Raw genomic sequence first — 13,716 nt, 5'->3', positions numbered from 1 at the left:
TTTCCAAACAGTTTTGATAGTAAATGTAGATGACTGAAGCGATACATTCTTCCAGTGCCTGTTACATTTACAGATAAGCTGAATTGCCATACTGGAGAATGTGATCCTCTTGTTATTGCTGTCTCTGTGAGCAGGAGAACTCAGCTTACTCAGTAAATTGGACACTGAAGATTGTTCTGCTTTAGTGAACTACATTTACCATCAACACTGATTGGACAGCAACATAAAATGTCACAAACTTTCCCATAGCATACAGTATAATGCTTAAAATGTGCACACTGAACAGTCTTCACTTTTAAATATTGACAAAATATTTAACATCAAACGTTTAACATAATATTTTCCACTTTGTGAAAGTTATTTAATATGTTATGAACTTATTTAATCACTTAAATGATTTGACTATGAGCTAAATGAGTAAATAAATACATTTAAATACAGAAAAAGGCTTGCTTCTGTGTTATGTCTTGACGCTGTCATAAAATTGTTGCTTTTTCAAAAATATTTTTGTTTTCACATTATGTAAGAAGGGATTGAACCACAAAAACAAGATATTAAAGGTGCATTTGTTAGATTTAACTGCAATATGAGCTCAAAAGAAACAAAAAAGCGTATAACGGTTGGATAAAATAAGGAAACCATTTGGTGTTTACATTGAAAACTCTGTAAGGAGAGAAGAAAAGAAAAGACACATGGGCACTTAATGCAGATAATATTGCATGGCCTATAGAAAGAATTCTCTTTGATGTACAGTCAGCTGACGTACAGTAGAAGGAGGGATGGTTTGTCTGAAAAGTTTATATAAACCAGTGATAACACACATGCAGTATTCCCACACAGACAGTTGAGGGATGGAGATCACTGCTCTCTCTATTACTCTGATCCTGTCTCTGGGTCTGTGTGAGCTGAACTCAGCTCTTGTCTTGAATGTTTCTAGTGCTAGGGTCAGCTCTGAGGTGGCATCTTTGAAATGTAAGCGACAGAGTACCACTCGTCTACCTGCTTTCTCAATGGATGGTGACTATGTTCTTGGTGGTGCTTTCGCTATACATTACAAGGTGCACACAGTGGAGAATAACTACACCTACATGCCTGAGCCACTAAGGTGCAAAGGGAGGTTAGTAAGAGGGAGAAAAGTGGGATAAGAGGCTTTTAGACTGTGTGAGGATGGAAATGTTGTTAATTTTATTGACTTGCTGACAATTTGGTTCACAGATGCAGTGCTCTTACAGTAGATATGTATTGCAGTTCTACTATATATATTTGTGTAAATTCTTGCATGTGCTTATGGAGTTGATATGAGTTTCTGTGTGCAGCATTATCCCCCGTGAACTGCGCTTCTCAAGCGCAATGATCTTCGCCATCGAGGAGATTAACAACAGCACGGAGCTGCTGCCGGGCATCAGACTCGGTTATCAGATCTACGACTCGTGTGCCTCGGTGCCCGTGGCAGTGCATGTGGCATTCCAGCTTTCAAACAGCCTGGACCCGGTGTTTTACACCGGCGACAACTGTTCACAGTCTGGTATGGTGATGGCGGTTGTTGGCGAGTGTGTGTCCACGCCATCCATCAGCATGTCGCGTGTTTTCGGGCCTTTTAACATCCCTCAAGTAAATGTTCTGAATTTCTGGCAATCTGTTTGTTCAAACTTTAGCTGATTTTTTTGTCCCGTAAATAATTAAACTGTTGTTTTTCGTTAGGTGAGCCACTTTGCCACTTGTGCATGCCTGTCTGATAAGCAGCAGTACCCGAGTTTCTTCAGAACAATCCCAAGTGACCAGTTCCAGGCTGACGCGCTGGCCAAGCTGGTCAAACACTTTGGCTGGACTTGGATAGGTGCTGTCCGGTCGGATTCAGATTATGGCAATAATGGCATGGCGTCTTTCCTGGCTGCAGCACGCAGAGAGGGGATCTGTGTGGAATACTCTGAAGCTTTCCTTCGGACCAACCCACGTAGCAGGATCCAGAGAGTAGCTGACGTTATCCGCAGGTTTCTACATCACTGATTGTAGTTTTGTTCCCTGTGCTGACACTGACCTTCTGCACACAGAACCATAACATTTGTAAACATTTGAGATTGAATATTTTGTTATCTAAGACACATTAGAAGTGCATCTTTTACACGTCTATTTTTCTCATATTTGTTACTTACATTCTTCTTCATGTCAGTGAGGCCAAATACAAAACTATAATTTTCCATGCTATCTCCCACATGTATGTTTGTGTTTATGATCTTATGTTTATGTTTGTGCTGATATAATTTCTCTCCAGGTCAACAGCTGTGGTTGTTGTGGCATTCACAGCCAATGTAGACATGAGGATTCTGCTAGAGGAGCTTTCTCTTGAGCCTTTTCCACCTCGTGTGTGGATAGGCAGTGAGGCCTGGGTAACAGACCCAGACATGCTGAGGTTCAGCTTCTGTGCTGGAGCTATTGGATTTGGCATTGAGCAATCAGTCATCCCAGGTCTGAGAGACTTCTTGCTGGACCTCTCTCCCTCTAAAGTGGCTGCCTCTCCACTGCTCACTGAGTTCTGGGAAGATGTATTCAACTGCAGGCTGAGAAAAAGTGAGAGAGTTGAATCTTATGTTTGGGTCCTTGTGTTTCAGTTTTGTTGTTTTTCTCAGAATATCTGAGTGAAGCAGCAGTTAGTTTAAGACCAAATCCCATATTTAGCATGAAGTCTGTTGTTATTGAATTTACTCATGAGGAGGCATCTCTGATAATCTCACTTAAAATGATGATCGCTCAGGTCAGGTTTTGGCATTCTGCTGTCTTGATGAAGGTTTAAACTTTGCTACAGTGTTTTATGTCAACACTAAAGCCACAAACACAAGCACACAATATAGAGACAGTCTCCAGGTCATTAAGCTAAATAGAGATGAAAAATTGGACTCATATCACATATCCATTACAGAATATACGCTTGTCTGGATGTAATTAAACTATCATACCGTCAGTGGTTTCAGATCGTGTGCATATTTTAAACATGTTAAAACCGGTCAAGTCAGTATGTAAATTTTACATATTTTTATAGTTTAGACATGAACAGTTTTTTAACATGCACATATTGTCACTGCCTGTTATGTCTCCGAATCAGTGTTTTTTGCTTCAAGAGTGTTTTAAATTAAAAATGCATATTTTACATCTACAAAAGTGCTTCATGGATATGACTTGCTGCGGTAAGTTGTAATTTTTAGGGTTGAAAAAACATCCCTTTCCTCTGTCTCTGTGATTTTTTAGGTGCAGTCACAAACAAGAGTCTGTGTGATGGAAGTGAAGACATACAGATGCTCCAGACTCTATACACTGACACATCTCAGCTCCGGATCACCAACATGGTATACAAGGCTGTCTATGCAATTGCACATGCCATTCATAATGCAGTGTGTCAGGAAACAAATTCTCCAACTCAGTGTGACAAATACACCAGGATAGAGTCAAAAGAGGTCAGTGAAAAACAGATAGGTGACCACACCAATGTTCTTTTAAAAGCTATACCATACAAATTAATGAAATTATTATTTGGTGTGACATTCACAATCATAGATCTAATGAGACTGTTTCATCTCCTCCATACTTATTTCTTATCATTCTTCATCTTCCGCCACACTTTCGGTCGAAGTACTTGGTGCTGCGCAACACCAAAAATAGCCAAAAGTTGCATGAAATCACCGTAGCATACCCCCCGAAAGATGGTCAGAGACTCGACTGATGGTTTTAACAGGCTATTTATTTCTGTTCCAGCAAAATCAGCTCCGTTAACCAATGTGAGAACTAATAAACAGAGAAAACAAAACAATCACGTTTCATTTTCCACATCACCAAGCAACCTACAGGCGGGCAAAAGTTAGTATAATTTTCAGACATAAGTCATCAATTATTAATTAAATATCACCATAAGCACATAACACACACCAACCTTGCTTCCACGGGGGTTGCTAAAACATACACTTTGTTGCCGTTTCTTTTTTATTTCCTTATTTTCCTTTTACCATCTTTAACTTTTACAGTTTCTACCACTAGCTCATTCATTCAGTAGCAACAAAACACAGGAAGAACGAAGAAAATAATGTCCTTCAAAATAAAACCTGACTCTACAAAACAGAACAGAAATGATGTCCAAAACAGGCAAATACGTACAGTATATATGGAATCACATGTTCTTAGAAACAACACAAATTATTAAGTTTATGCAAAATGGGTTTCCTACAATCGCTCGTTCACCTCACATTGGGGCTATGCCAATTCGCTATACTTTAAAGTAAAACATTTTATGGAAGTTCAAACAATTCACAAGACATAGGAGTTGTGCCAAATGGCCAGTTTGATTGCTTGCAGGCTTCATGAAATTGCATTTTACGTGTAGCGTCCCCGGCTAAATGATGGTCAAACTCTCAAACTGATGGTTCACATGGTTTTATTCCGTGGATCATATTCAATTACAAACACAGTATGAACACACCGTAAGAGCTATGAAGACAGAAAATAAAATACAGTTATCTTATTATTATTTCCTTTTACTTAAATGGAAATATTTATGACTGCTTTAATCACATAAACAATCATGTAAATTAACTCCCTTTTTATCTGTTTAAATCAAAAGACAATCTCCAATGGAGTGCTGTATTAGCATTAAATAAGTATTTGTAACCATTTCCTTTTAATGCAATAAACAGTTTTTAGCCTTAGCAGACTTTACATAAAACAGACAAAATACGCCCTGTTATATTAATAAAACAATCAATGAGTTAGCCTAGCTCTTTCTAACTTCAATAGAGACAGACACGGCCCCAGAACTGCTCCGCCAGATACTGAACACGACGCCACCTCTTACGAGCATACATATCCTCTATGATGAATCTGCCAGGAGGTGGTAAGGCTGCTGTGGTTTTCATGGTGAGTAGGTGATTAGGCGTTAGTGGCTCTGGACTATCAGGATCATTTAAGTTGTCAACTGTGAGTGGACAACTGTTCACAATAGCTGCTACCTCATAAAAGAATGTCCGTAGGGAGGCATCTGCTAGCCTGCCTGATGAGGGTGAAAGAGTGGAACGAAGAACATTCCTCACCGTTCGGATCTGTCTCTCCCATATGCCTCCAGCATGGCTTGCATGCGGAGCGTTCATGCTGAAGTCACATTGTTTCTCAGCCAAAAACGTAGTCAGACGATTAGCATCCACTTGCTTGAGAGCTTCATTCAGTTCGTTTTTAGCTCCAACAAAATTTGTTCCTTGGTCACATTTTATGTCACGCACTGCTCCTCTTATAGCAATGAAACAACAAAGTCCATTTATGAAGGCATCTGTTGACATGTCGTCTAACATTTCAATGTGGATAGCTCGACAGCAAAGGCAGGTGAAAAGCAGACCATATCTCTTTTGTATCTTGCGTCCTTGTTTGGTTAGAAACGGACCAAAACAGTCCATTCCACAATAGGTGAAAGGTGGTGATGGATCCACACGCTCAGATGGCAAATCTGCCATTTGCTGTTCCTCTGTGAACCTTCTGAGTTTCCATCATGTAACACATTGATGTAGATGCGTTGCCACAGCTCTGTTGATTCCTGGAATCCAGAATCCATCTGATCTGATCTCATTAATAGTCAAGCCTTTTCCCTGATGTTGGACTTTCTCGTGACAGTGAGCAATTATTGCCTTGGTGATGTGATGATTCCTTGGTATAATGATTGGATGCTTCAGTGAGGTAGGGAGTGATGCATTTTTCAGTCTTCCTCCTTCCACCTTAAGGAGTCCATCTTGATCAAGGAAAGCATCCATCCGAAACAGTTTACTCTGAGAGGGAAGTTGAGTTACCTTACTGAGCAACTTTATCTTTTCTGGATATGCTTGTCTCTGTAAGTCTCTTATGATGATGCAGCATGCATCTTCTCGTTCTTTTACAGTGCTGTGGTCTGTTGACTTATCATTCCTGACACGACGAATGAGACGAGCTACAGCTTGGATTGCCTTTGACCATGAAGAGAATTTTGACAAGCGGTCTGAAAGACTCAACTGTTCCTTTGTCTGTGTGTTTAGAGTCTGAATCCTTTTGACTTCAATTCTTTTGATCTCCAATCTGCATTTCTGTGCTGACATCTGTAGCTGGAGGTATCTCTTTCTCCCATAAGAACTGAGGTCCTGTGAACCAGCTTGATGTGAGCATTTCACTTGCGCTTGAACCCCTAGATGCGAGGTCTGCCGGGTTATCAGTGGTTGAGACATATCTCCATTGCTGAGGAGAGGAGCTGAGATGTATTTTCTGTATCCGATTTGACGCGAAGGTGTGAAAACAACGTGCTTCATTGTTGATATATCCCAAGACCACTTTCGAATCAGTCCAGAAATATTCAACAACATCTGTTAAACCAAGCTCCTCCTTCAAAGTGTTGCTCGCTGTGGCTGCCAGTTCTAGCCGAGGGATTGTCGTGACCTTGATTGGAGCAACTCGGGACTTTCCCATAACCAGAGCACAATGAACACTTACAGCTTCGTTCACCTGTCTCAAATATGAACACTGGCCATAACCACATGTGCTTGCGTCAGAGAAATGGTGAAACTCCTTTCTCACCACTTGTCCGAAACCAGGAGGCACATAGCAGCGTGGTATGGTGATTTTCTCCAAATTTGCAAGATCATTCTTCCAGCGCTCCCAAACTGGTTGCAGTTCACCGGGAAGGGGATCATCCCAGCCTGTGCCATGCCCACACATTTCCTGAAGCACCCTTTTTCCGGTGAGCAGGAAAGGGGCAACAAACCTGCCACTTTTAGGCAGACACGAAATCTGAAGGTGTCTGATTCAGTGGATTCCCAAGTCTCTCTCTAAAGTCACATCCTTGAAGACCAGGTCCAGAGCCTTCACTTCAGCAGCACACTCAGATGGAGGTATGCTCTCCAGCACAGATCTGCTATTACACATAAACTTGCGCAGTCAGTCCAACCATAGCACAGAGCTTTTGTGCTTCCTGTGCAAGTTGAATAGCGTCATCCACTTTTTCTACGCTAGTGACACCGTCGTCATCATAAAAGTCTTTCATGATGAACTGTGAGCCAAGGGGAAATTGACTCTCATTGTCTTAGTGAGCTGTTTCAGTCCGTAGTTAGTGCATCCTGGCGTTGATGCAGCACCAAAGAAATGCACTTTCATTTGAAATTCCTGTGGCTCTGCATTAAAGATACCGTCTTTCCACCAGAGGAAACGTAGATAGTCTCTGTCAGCTTCATACACGTAGAACTGATGAAACATCTTTTCTATGTCGCACATCAATGCAACATGGTGCTGTCTGAATCTGAGAAGCACGCCATTCAGCTTATTCAGCAGGTCTGGGTCTGACAGAAGATGGTCATTCAGGCTTGTTCCCCTGTACTTGGCAGAGCAATCAAAAACCACACGGAGTTTGTCAGGTTTTTTGGAGTGGTAGACTCCGTGGTGGGGAATATACCATTTCTCTCCTTCCTTCCCATGATCGTGAACTTCCTCTGCCTCACCCTTTCTGATGATTTCCTCAATAAACTTCACGTAGTGTTCCCTGTACTTGTCATCCTTCACCAGCCTTCTTTTAAGGTGACTGAGCCGTACAATGGCTAGTTGCTTATTGTCAGGGAGATAGGGTCTCTCTTTAAAGGGGAGTGGCATCTCATAATGTCCATGAATGTTTCTCCTGATTCCTTCCTTTAACACGTCCAGGAAGCAGATGTCATCTTGAGACACTGTCTTTCCGTCCTTGTTAGCATCTTTAAAGTCGGACTCGAGAACCCTTATTGCCTCTGCTGGAGTCACTGGAGGAAGCTCTGTGACAGAAACTCTGTGGCACATACTGGTGATGCTTGGTGATGCTCGATGAACGGCCTACAATACTCCACCCCAGGTCCGTTTGAACTGCATATCGTTCGCTATCTCCTCCAAGGATTACCTTCCGTGGTGCCAGTGCCCTTGAGCAATTGTAGCCGATCAGCAGACCGACTTCACACTCCAGCTGTGGTGGGATTTCATCTGCTATTTTGATGAGATGATTCCAGTGCCGTGCCGTGTCACAGGTAGGAATGTGTGTTCGATTCACTGGTATACAGTCCTTGCTGTAAGCAGGAGGGAGATCTGTAGCCTCTCACTCTCAGATCTGACACTCTTTGACTTTGCATTAATGCATCCTTTCCTGTCATTGTTGTTAACTTCAGCTTTACAGGATGTGTCTTAGCTTGTAAACTGTTGCTAACTTCTTGGTCAATGAAGACTGTATCACTTTGGGTATCAAGCAGCGCATAGACAAGTCTTTCCATACCTGGATTGCTAACGGAGGAAACCCATACTGGCACAATCATTGAAGTGTTGGTGGATGGCTCCTTAGTTGTCACACTAAGAGACAATGTGGTTGCTGTTTCCTCTGTGGTGCCTTGATTTGAGACTGACGTGGGTTTGGCTTTAGTGTAGTTGTCATCATGAATAAGTGTAGGATGTCTTCTTTTACAGTTATCACATGAATGCCTATTGCGGCAGTCTTTTGCATTATGGCCTGTCCTCAGGCAGCCATAGCAGAGTTTCTTTTCTTTCACATATTTCCGTCGTTCCTCCAGAGCCTTTCTTTTGAACTCAGGACAGTGATGATGCCTACTGTCTTGATAAAACATACATGGTTGCTTTAAACCTGTTCTTAACTGTCCTTGAGGTTCAGTCTCTGTAACTGCTTGTGTATGATAAACACTGGATTTACACTTCCTTTCTTTCAGATGACGTGATGAGTTAGTTTCTGATGAGTGAAGAGCGTGGAATGAAGCAATAGGATTGCATGCAATCTCTGCTTCTGTTACGACGAAGAAGACGAACTTGTAGAAGGTGGGAAATTCCTGATCATCTCTCATGACTTGAGTGACTTTACGGTTACACTGTGAAGCTGTCCAGTCAGGTAACTTCTGAACCAGTTTGTGGTTCTCTTCACAATCGTTCAAAATGTTCAGACCTTTAACATAAGGCATTGCTTCCAGACATGAGTGTAAGAAATCAGCAAATGCTCTGAGTCCCTCAGCATCTCTTGGGTGAATCTTTGGCCAGTTTGCTAGTTTTTCCCTGAATGCTCTTTGTATAACAAACAGCTGACCATACCTTTGATTGAGACGGTTCCATGCATCATTATAGGCTTCATCGTCATTTCTATAAAATATGCCATCAAGTGTCTTTCGAGCTGGACCTGCTACATATTTTTTCAAATAGTGCAATTTGTCAGCTGAAGCAATGTTCTTTTTATCTATGAGTGATGTGAAGGAAGCCTTCCATTCAATAAACTGGATTAGATCACCAGTGAATAAAGATGGTTCTGGCATTGGGAGCCTGTTCAGAGCTATGCTATCTTGGACTGCTTGAGCCGGTAATTCACATCTGTCCTTGCAGGTGATGCTGTCGTTGTGATATCAGTGGACTGCTGGATGAGAGCTGAAGACTTTACAAACACAGTATGAACACACTGTAAGAGCTATGAAGACAGAAAATATTTATGACTGCTTTAATCACATAAACAATCATGTAAATTAACTCCCTTTTTATCTGTTTGAATCAAAAGACAATCTCCAACGGAGTGCTGTATTAGCATTAAATAAGTATTTGTAACCATTTCCTTTTAATGCAATAAAAAGTTTTTAGCCTTAGCAGACTTTACATAAAACAGACAAAATACGTCCTGTAACATTAATAAAACAATCAACGAGTTAGCCTAGCTCTTTCTAACTTCAATACAAACAGACACGGCAGCTCGGCCGATGCTAATAGTATCTACCGCTAACAACAACACGTTTCATACATACAACTATCAACGGCAACCAAACTCGAGCCGGACATAATATATCATTAAAGTAACTAAAACAAACCATGTGCCCCTTATTAGCCAGATGCTAGTGCGTTTCATTTAACTTTGGCACATTTAGCATTGAAGACATGCATCTTAGTCTTGCAGACACACTTTTCCCACTGTCGGTAAAATCTGAAGCACCGGATGTTTATTAGGTCTCGTCAAGACGCTTTCAAAATAAAAGCACAGAATATAACGTCTGCTTAATATATATGAGATAATAACCTGACCTTAACTAATGTTCAGAAACTAAAAAAACAAACATAAAAAGCAACAAATGAAGTGATGTTGTAATCATATTAAAGGTCATTTACATTGCGTTTGATGCTTTTTTCAGAGCAATTTAGAGTTTATAATGGGTGTGTATTCGGTGGAATGTTCAGAGCTAGAGTTGATGACATCACAGTTAGAGTGGGGAGAGGATGGGACATGTTTTTTGGCATTTTTCTCTGAAAATCCTGTGCTTGTTCCCACAACTTTCACTTTTCATAAATCATTTTATTTAATTTATTATTTTATTTATTTTATTAGAGAATTTTGTCCTTTTGACAGAAGTCCTACTCTGAATCAATCAGACTTACAGATTTGGCTCACTGAGCCTGAAAGTGACAGCAATTCCAACCAAATGTTCCATAGAGACTAATGTTAACTGAAACCAGAAATTTCTTGAAGAAAAAAAGATAGACATTTCTTTTTGATGATAATAATATTTCGTTATTAGGACTCACAACTTTAGAAAAAACAAGAGTAATTCGAGAGGTGTGATCTCCATTAAATTATGTTTCTCAACTGTTTTGAGTGCCCCTCCCCTCTCCACTTTCTAATGCTGCCCTAAATTCCATAGCAACCAGAAAAGTCAGGATGAGCCAGGCCTTCAGAATTAAAGCCCACAATGGTATCTGTATAAAAACATGAATCTTTGGATTGACCTAGTTTTTTTTTTTTTTTCAAAATAATTACGAAATAGCTTAGGAAGTGGCTGCATTGTACAATTCCAGCACATTGTCAACATTGCGGCTAAAATTTTCTCGTTTTAAGTATTGTTTATTTTCTATGAGTTTAATTTATCCTCACAGGTTCTCATGCAGTTGAAGAAAGTCAATTTTTCACAAAATGGTTATGATGTGTCATTTGATGCCAACGGGGATCCTGTGGCCAAATATGAGCTGGTGAACTGGCAAAAAAATGAGAGTGGCAACATTGAGTTGGTGACAGTCGGACACTACGATGCATCACTGCCGTTGGGCAGAGAGTTCCGTATCAACAGGAACCTCACCTGGGTGGAAGGCAGCACACAAGTAAGCAATCCAAAAGCTCTAGTTTATCACATTTAAGTTTACAATTTGACAGTCTTACATGGTGTGAAGTTTTGGTCCCTGTTCCTCCTGCCTATACTCACTGTCAAAAGATGAATTCCAAAGTTACAGCAATTTTGAATAAAACCACGCCTTCATCCTATCTGAAATTGTTCTCTTGATGAGTTGCAGTACAGGGATAATGATAGAAAAAACTATAATTTTTGACTGGATTGTTGGAGATTTTGGCAAAATCGGGTTGGTTTAACTTAAAGATTGCACACCCATGATCAGCTGCTTTTGAAGAAACATGATGAGTGGGTAAGAGGTTACACTGAACTTCATTTTTGAGAATCCACCTCACCTGAAAGAAAACTACTAATCAGAGCCGAATGGACTTGAACGCAGCTGTCAATGATGTCAATGGCTGCTCGTGAACTGTGGTCAAACTGGAAAGCACTTATCCAAGATTCTGTTTGTTGACTTTGTTGGGGAGGGGAGAGCTGCAAGAGAAGCTTTCACTCTACCTCAAATTCTGCCATTTTTACCAACTTTAGCTTTTAAACATCAGAGCTTTGTAGCACATTTGAATATGTGATATTTTGTTTTTATCTTTGTGCCAGGTACCTGTGTCAGTGTGCTCTGACAGCTGTCCTCCAGGAACTCGTAAAGTGCTGCAGAAAGGAAAACCCATCTGCTGTTATGATTGTTTATCATGTCCTGAGGGAGAGATTAGCAATGCTACAGGTATTTCTATTTTCTCCAAATGCATGTTGACTGTACAACATATACAGTAGTTTACAATATGTCTCCTAAAAGGCCTCTTTGCTTAATTTTTTCAGATTCCCCTGATTGCTTCCCATGCCTCAAGGAGTTCTGGCCTAATGCAGAGAGGGACACGTGTCTCCCCAAGCCTGTAGAGTTTCTTTCCTTCAACGAGGTCCTAGGAATCATCCTGGCTGCATTCTCAGTTGGTGGTGCCTGTCTTGCCATTATAACAGCGGCTGTGTTCTATCGTCACAGGACATCCCCGATTGTCAGGGCCAACAACTCTGAGCTGAGCTTCCTGCTGCTCTACTCTCTGACTCTGTGTTTCTTATGTTCATTAACTTTCATTGGAGCGCCCTCTGAGTGGTCCTGCATGCTGCGCCACACAGCATTTGGGATCACCTTTGTCCTCTGTATGTCTTGTGTTCTTGGAAAAACAATAGTGGTGTTAATGGCCTTCAGAGCTACACTCCCAGGAAGCAATGTGATGAAATGGTTTGGTCCTCCACAGCAAAGAATGACTGTAGTGTCTTTAACATTCATTCAAGTTATAATATGTACTATTTGGTTGGTTCTTAGTCCTCCATTTCCAATGAAAAACCTCACAACATACAAGGAGAGGATCATCCTGGAGTGTGCATTAGGCTCAGCTGTTGGGTTCTGGGCTGTGCTCGGGTACATCGGCCTGCTGGCTGTCTTTTGCTTTGTGTTAGCTGTCCTGGCTCGGAAACTACCTGATAATTTTAATGAAGCCAAGCTGATCACCTTCAGCATGCTGATATTCTGTGCAGTGTGGATCACCTTTATCCCTGCATATGTCAGCTCTCCTGGGAAATTCACTGTGGCTGTGGAGATATTTGCCATTCTGGCCTCCAGTTTTGGACTAATATTGTGTATATTTGCTCCAAAGTGTTTCATCATATTATTTAAGCCAGAGAAGAACACCAAGAAGCATTTAATGAACAAAAATCAATCCTGAGAAATGAGGTTGGGAAAAGGTTAAAAGAGACTTTGCAAGCTTTGAGATCACTTTCCAAACAGTTTTGATAGTAAATGACTGAAGCGATACATTCTTCCAGTGCCTGTTACATTTACAGATAAGCTGAATTGCCATACTGGAGAATGTGATCCTCTTGTTATTGCTGTCTCTGTGAGTAGGAGAACTCAGCTTACTCAGTAAATTGGACACTGAAGATTGTTCTGCTTTAGTGAACTACATTTACCATCAACACTGATTGGACAGCAACATAAAATGTGACAAACTTTCCCATAGCATACAGTATAATGCTTAAAATGTGCACACTGAACAGTCTTCACTTTTAAATATTGACAAAATATTTAACATCAAACGTTTAACATAATATTTTCCACTTTGTGAAAGTTATTTAATGTGTTATGAACTTATTTAATCACTTAAATGATTTGACGATGAGCTAAATGAGTAAATAAATACATTTAAATACAGAAAAAGGCTTGCTTCTGTGTTATGTCTTGACGCTGTCATAAAATTGTTGCTTTTTCAAAAATATTTTTGTTTTCACATTATGTAAGAAGGGATTGAACCACAAAAACAAGATATTAAAGGTGCATTTGTTAGATTTAACTGCAATATGAGCTCAAAAGAAACAAAAAAGGGTATAACGGTTGGATAAAATAAGGAAACCATTTGGTGTTTACATTGAAAACTCTGTAAGGAGAGAAGAAAAGAAAAGACACATGGGCACTTAATGCAGATAATATTGCATGGCCTATAGAAAGAATTCTCTTTGATGTACAGTCAGCTGACTACAGTAGAAGGAGGGATGGTTTGTCTGAAAA

General features: G+C 40.5%; 1 protein-coding gene across 1 annotated transcript; it reads left to right on the top strand.

The window, feature by feature from the left end:
- Nucleotides 1-851: 851 nt before the first annotated feature.
- Nucleotides 852-12,877, top strand: LOC131969908 (extracellular calcium-sensing receptor-like). Its single transcript, XM_059331136.1, has 8 exons — nucleotides 852-1,117; nucleotides 1,317-1,611; nucleotides 1,702-1,991; nucleotides 2,273-2,568; nucleotides 3,250-3,449; nucleotides 10,912-11,133; nucleotides 11,754-11,877; nucleotides 11,973-12,877. Exons 1-8 carry the CDS (start codon nucleotides 852-854, stop codon nucleotides 12,875-12,877), a joined length of 2,598 nt encoding a protein of 865 aa, XP_059187119.1.
- The last annotated feature ends 839 nt before the right edge of the window (nucleotides 12,878-13,716 follow it).

The sequence above is a fragment of the Centropristis striata genome, chromosome 4 (genome assembly GCF_030273125.1).
Source record: "Centropristis striata isolate RG_2023a ecotype Rhode Island chromosome 4, C.striata_1.0, whole genome shotgun sequence".
In the NCBI taxonomy this organism is placed as follows: Eukaryota; Metazoa; Chordata; class Actinopteri; order Perciformes; family Serranidae; genus Centropristis; species Centropristis striata.
Note: the sequence above shows the minus strand (reverse complement) of the source record. Positions and strands in the feature narration are given on the sequence as shown.

Bases quoted from the DNA above. Each gene is read 5' to 3' on its own strand.
- LOC131969908 (XM_059331136.1), top strand. From the start codon at position 852: ATGGAGATCACTGCTCTCTCTATTACTCTGATCCTGTCTCTGGGTCTG. The intron at 1,612-1,701 runs GTAAATGTTCTG...GTTTTTCGTTAG, and splicing joins GGCCTTTTAACATCCCTCAA to GTGAGCCACTTTGCCACTTG. The intron at 11,878-11,972 runs GTATTTCTATTT...TAATTTTTTCAG, and splicing joins AGAGATTAGCAATGCTACAG to ATTCCCCTGATTGCTTCCCA.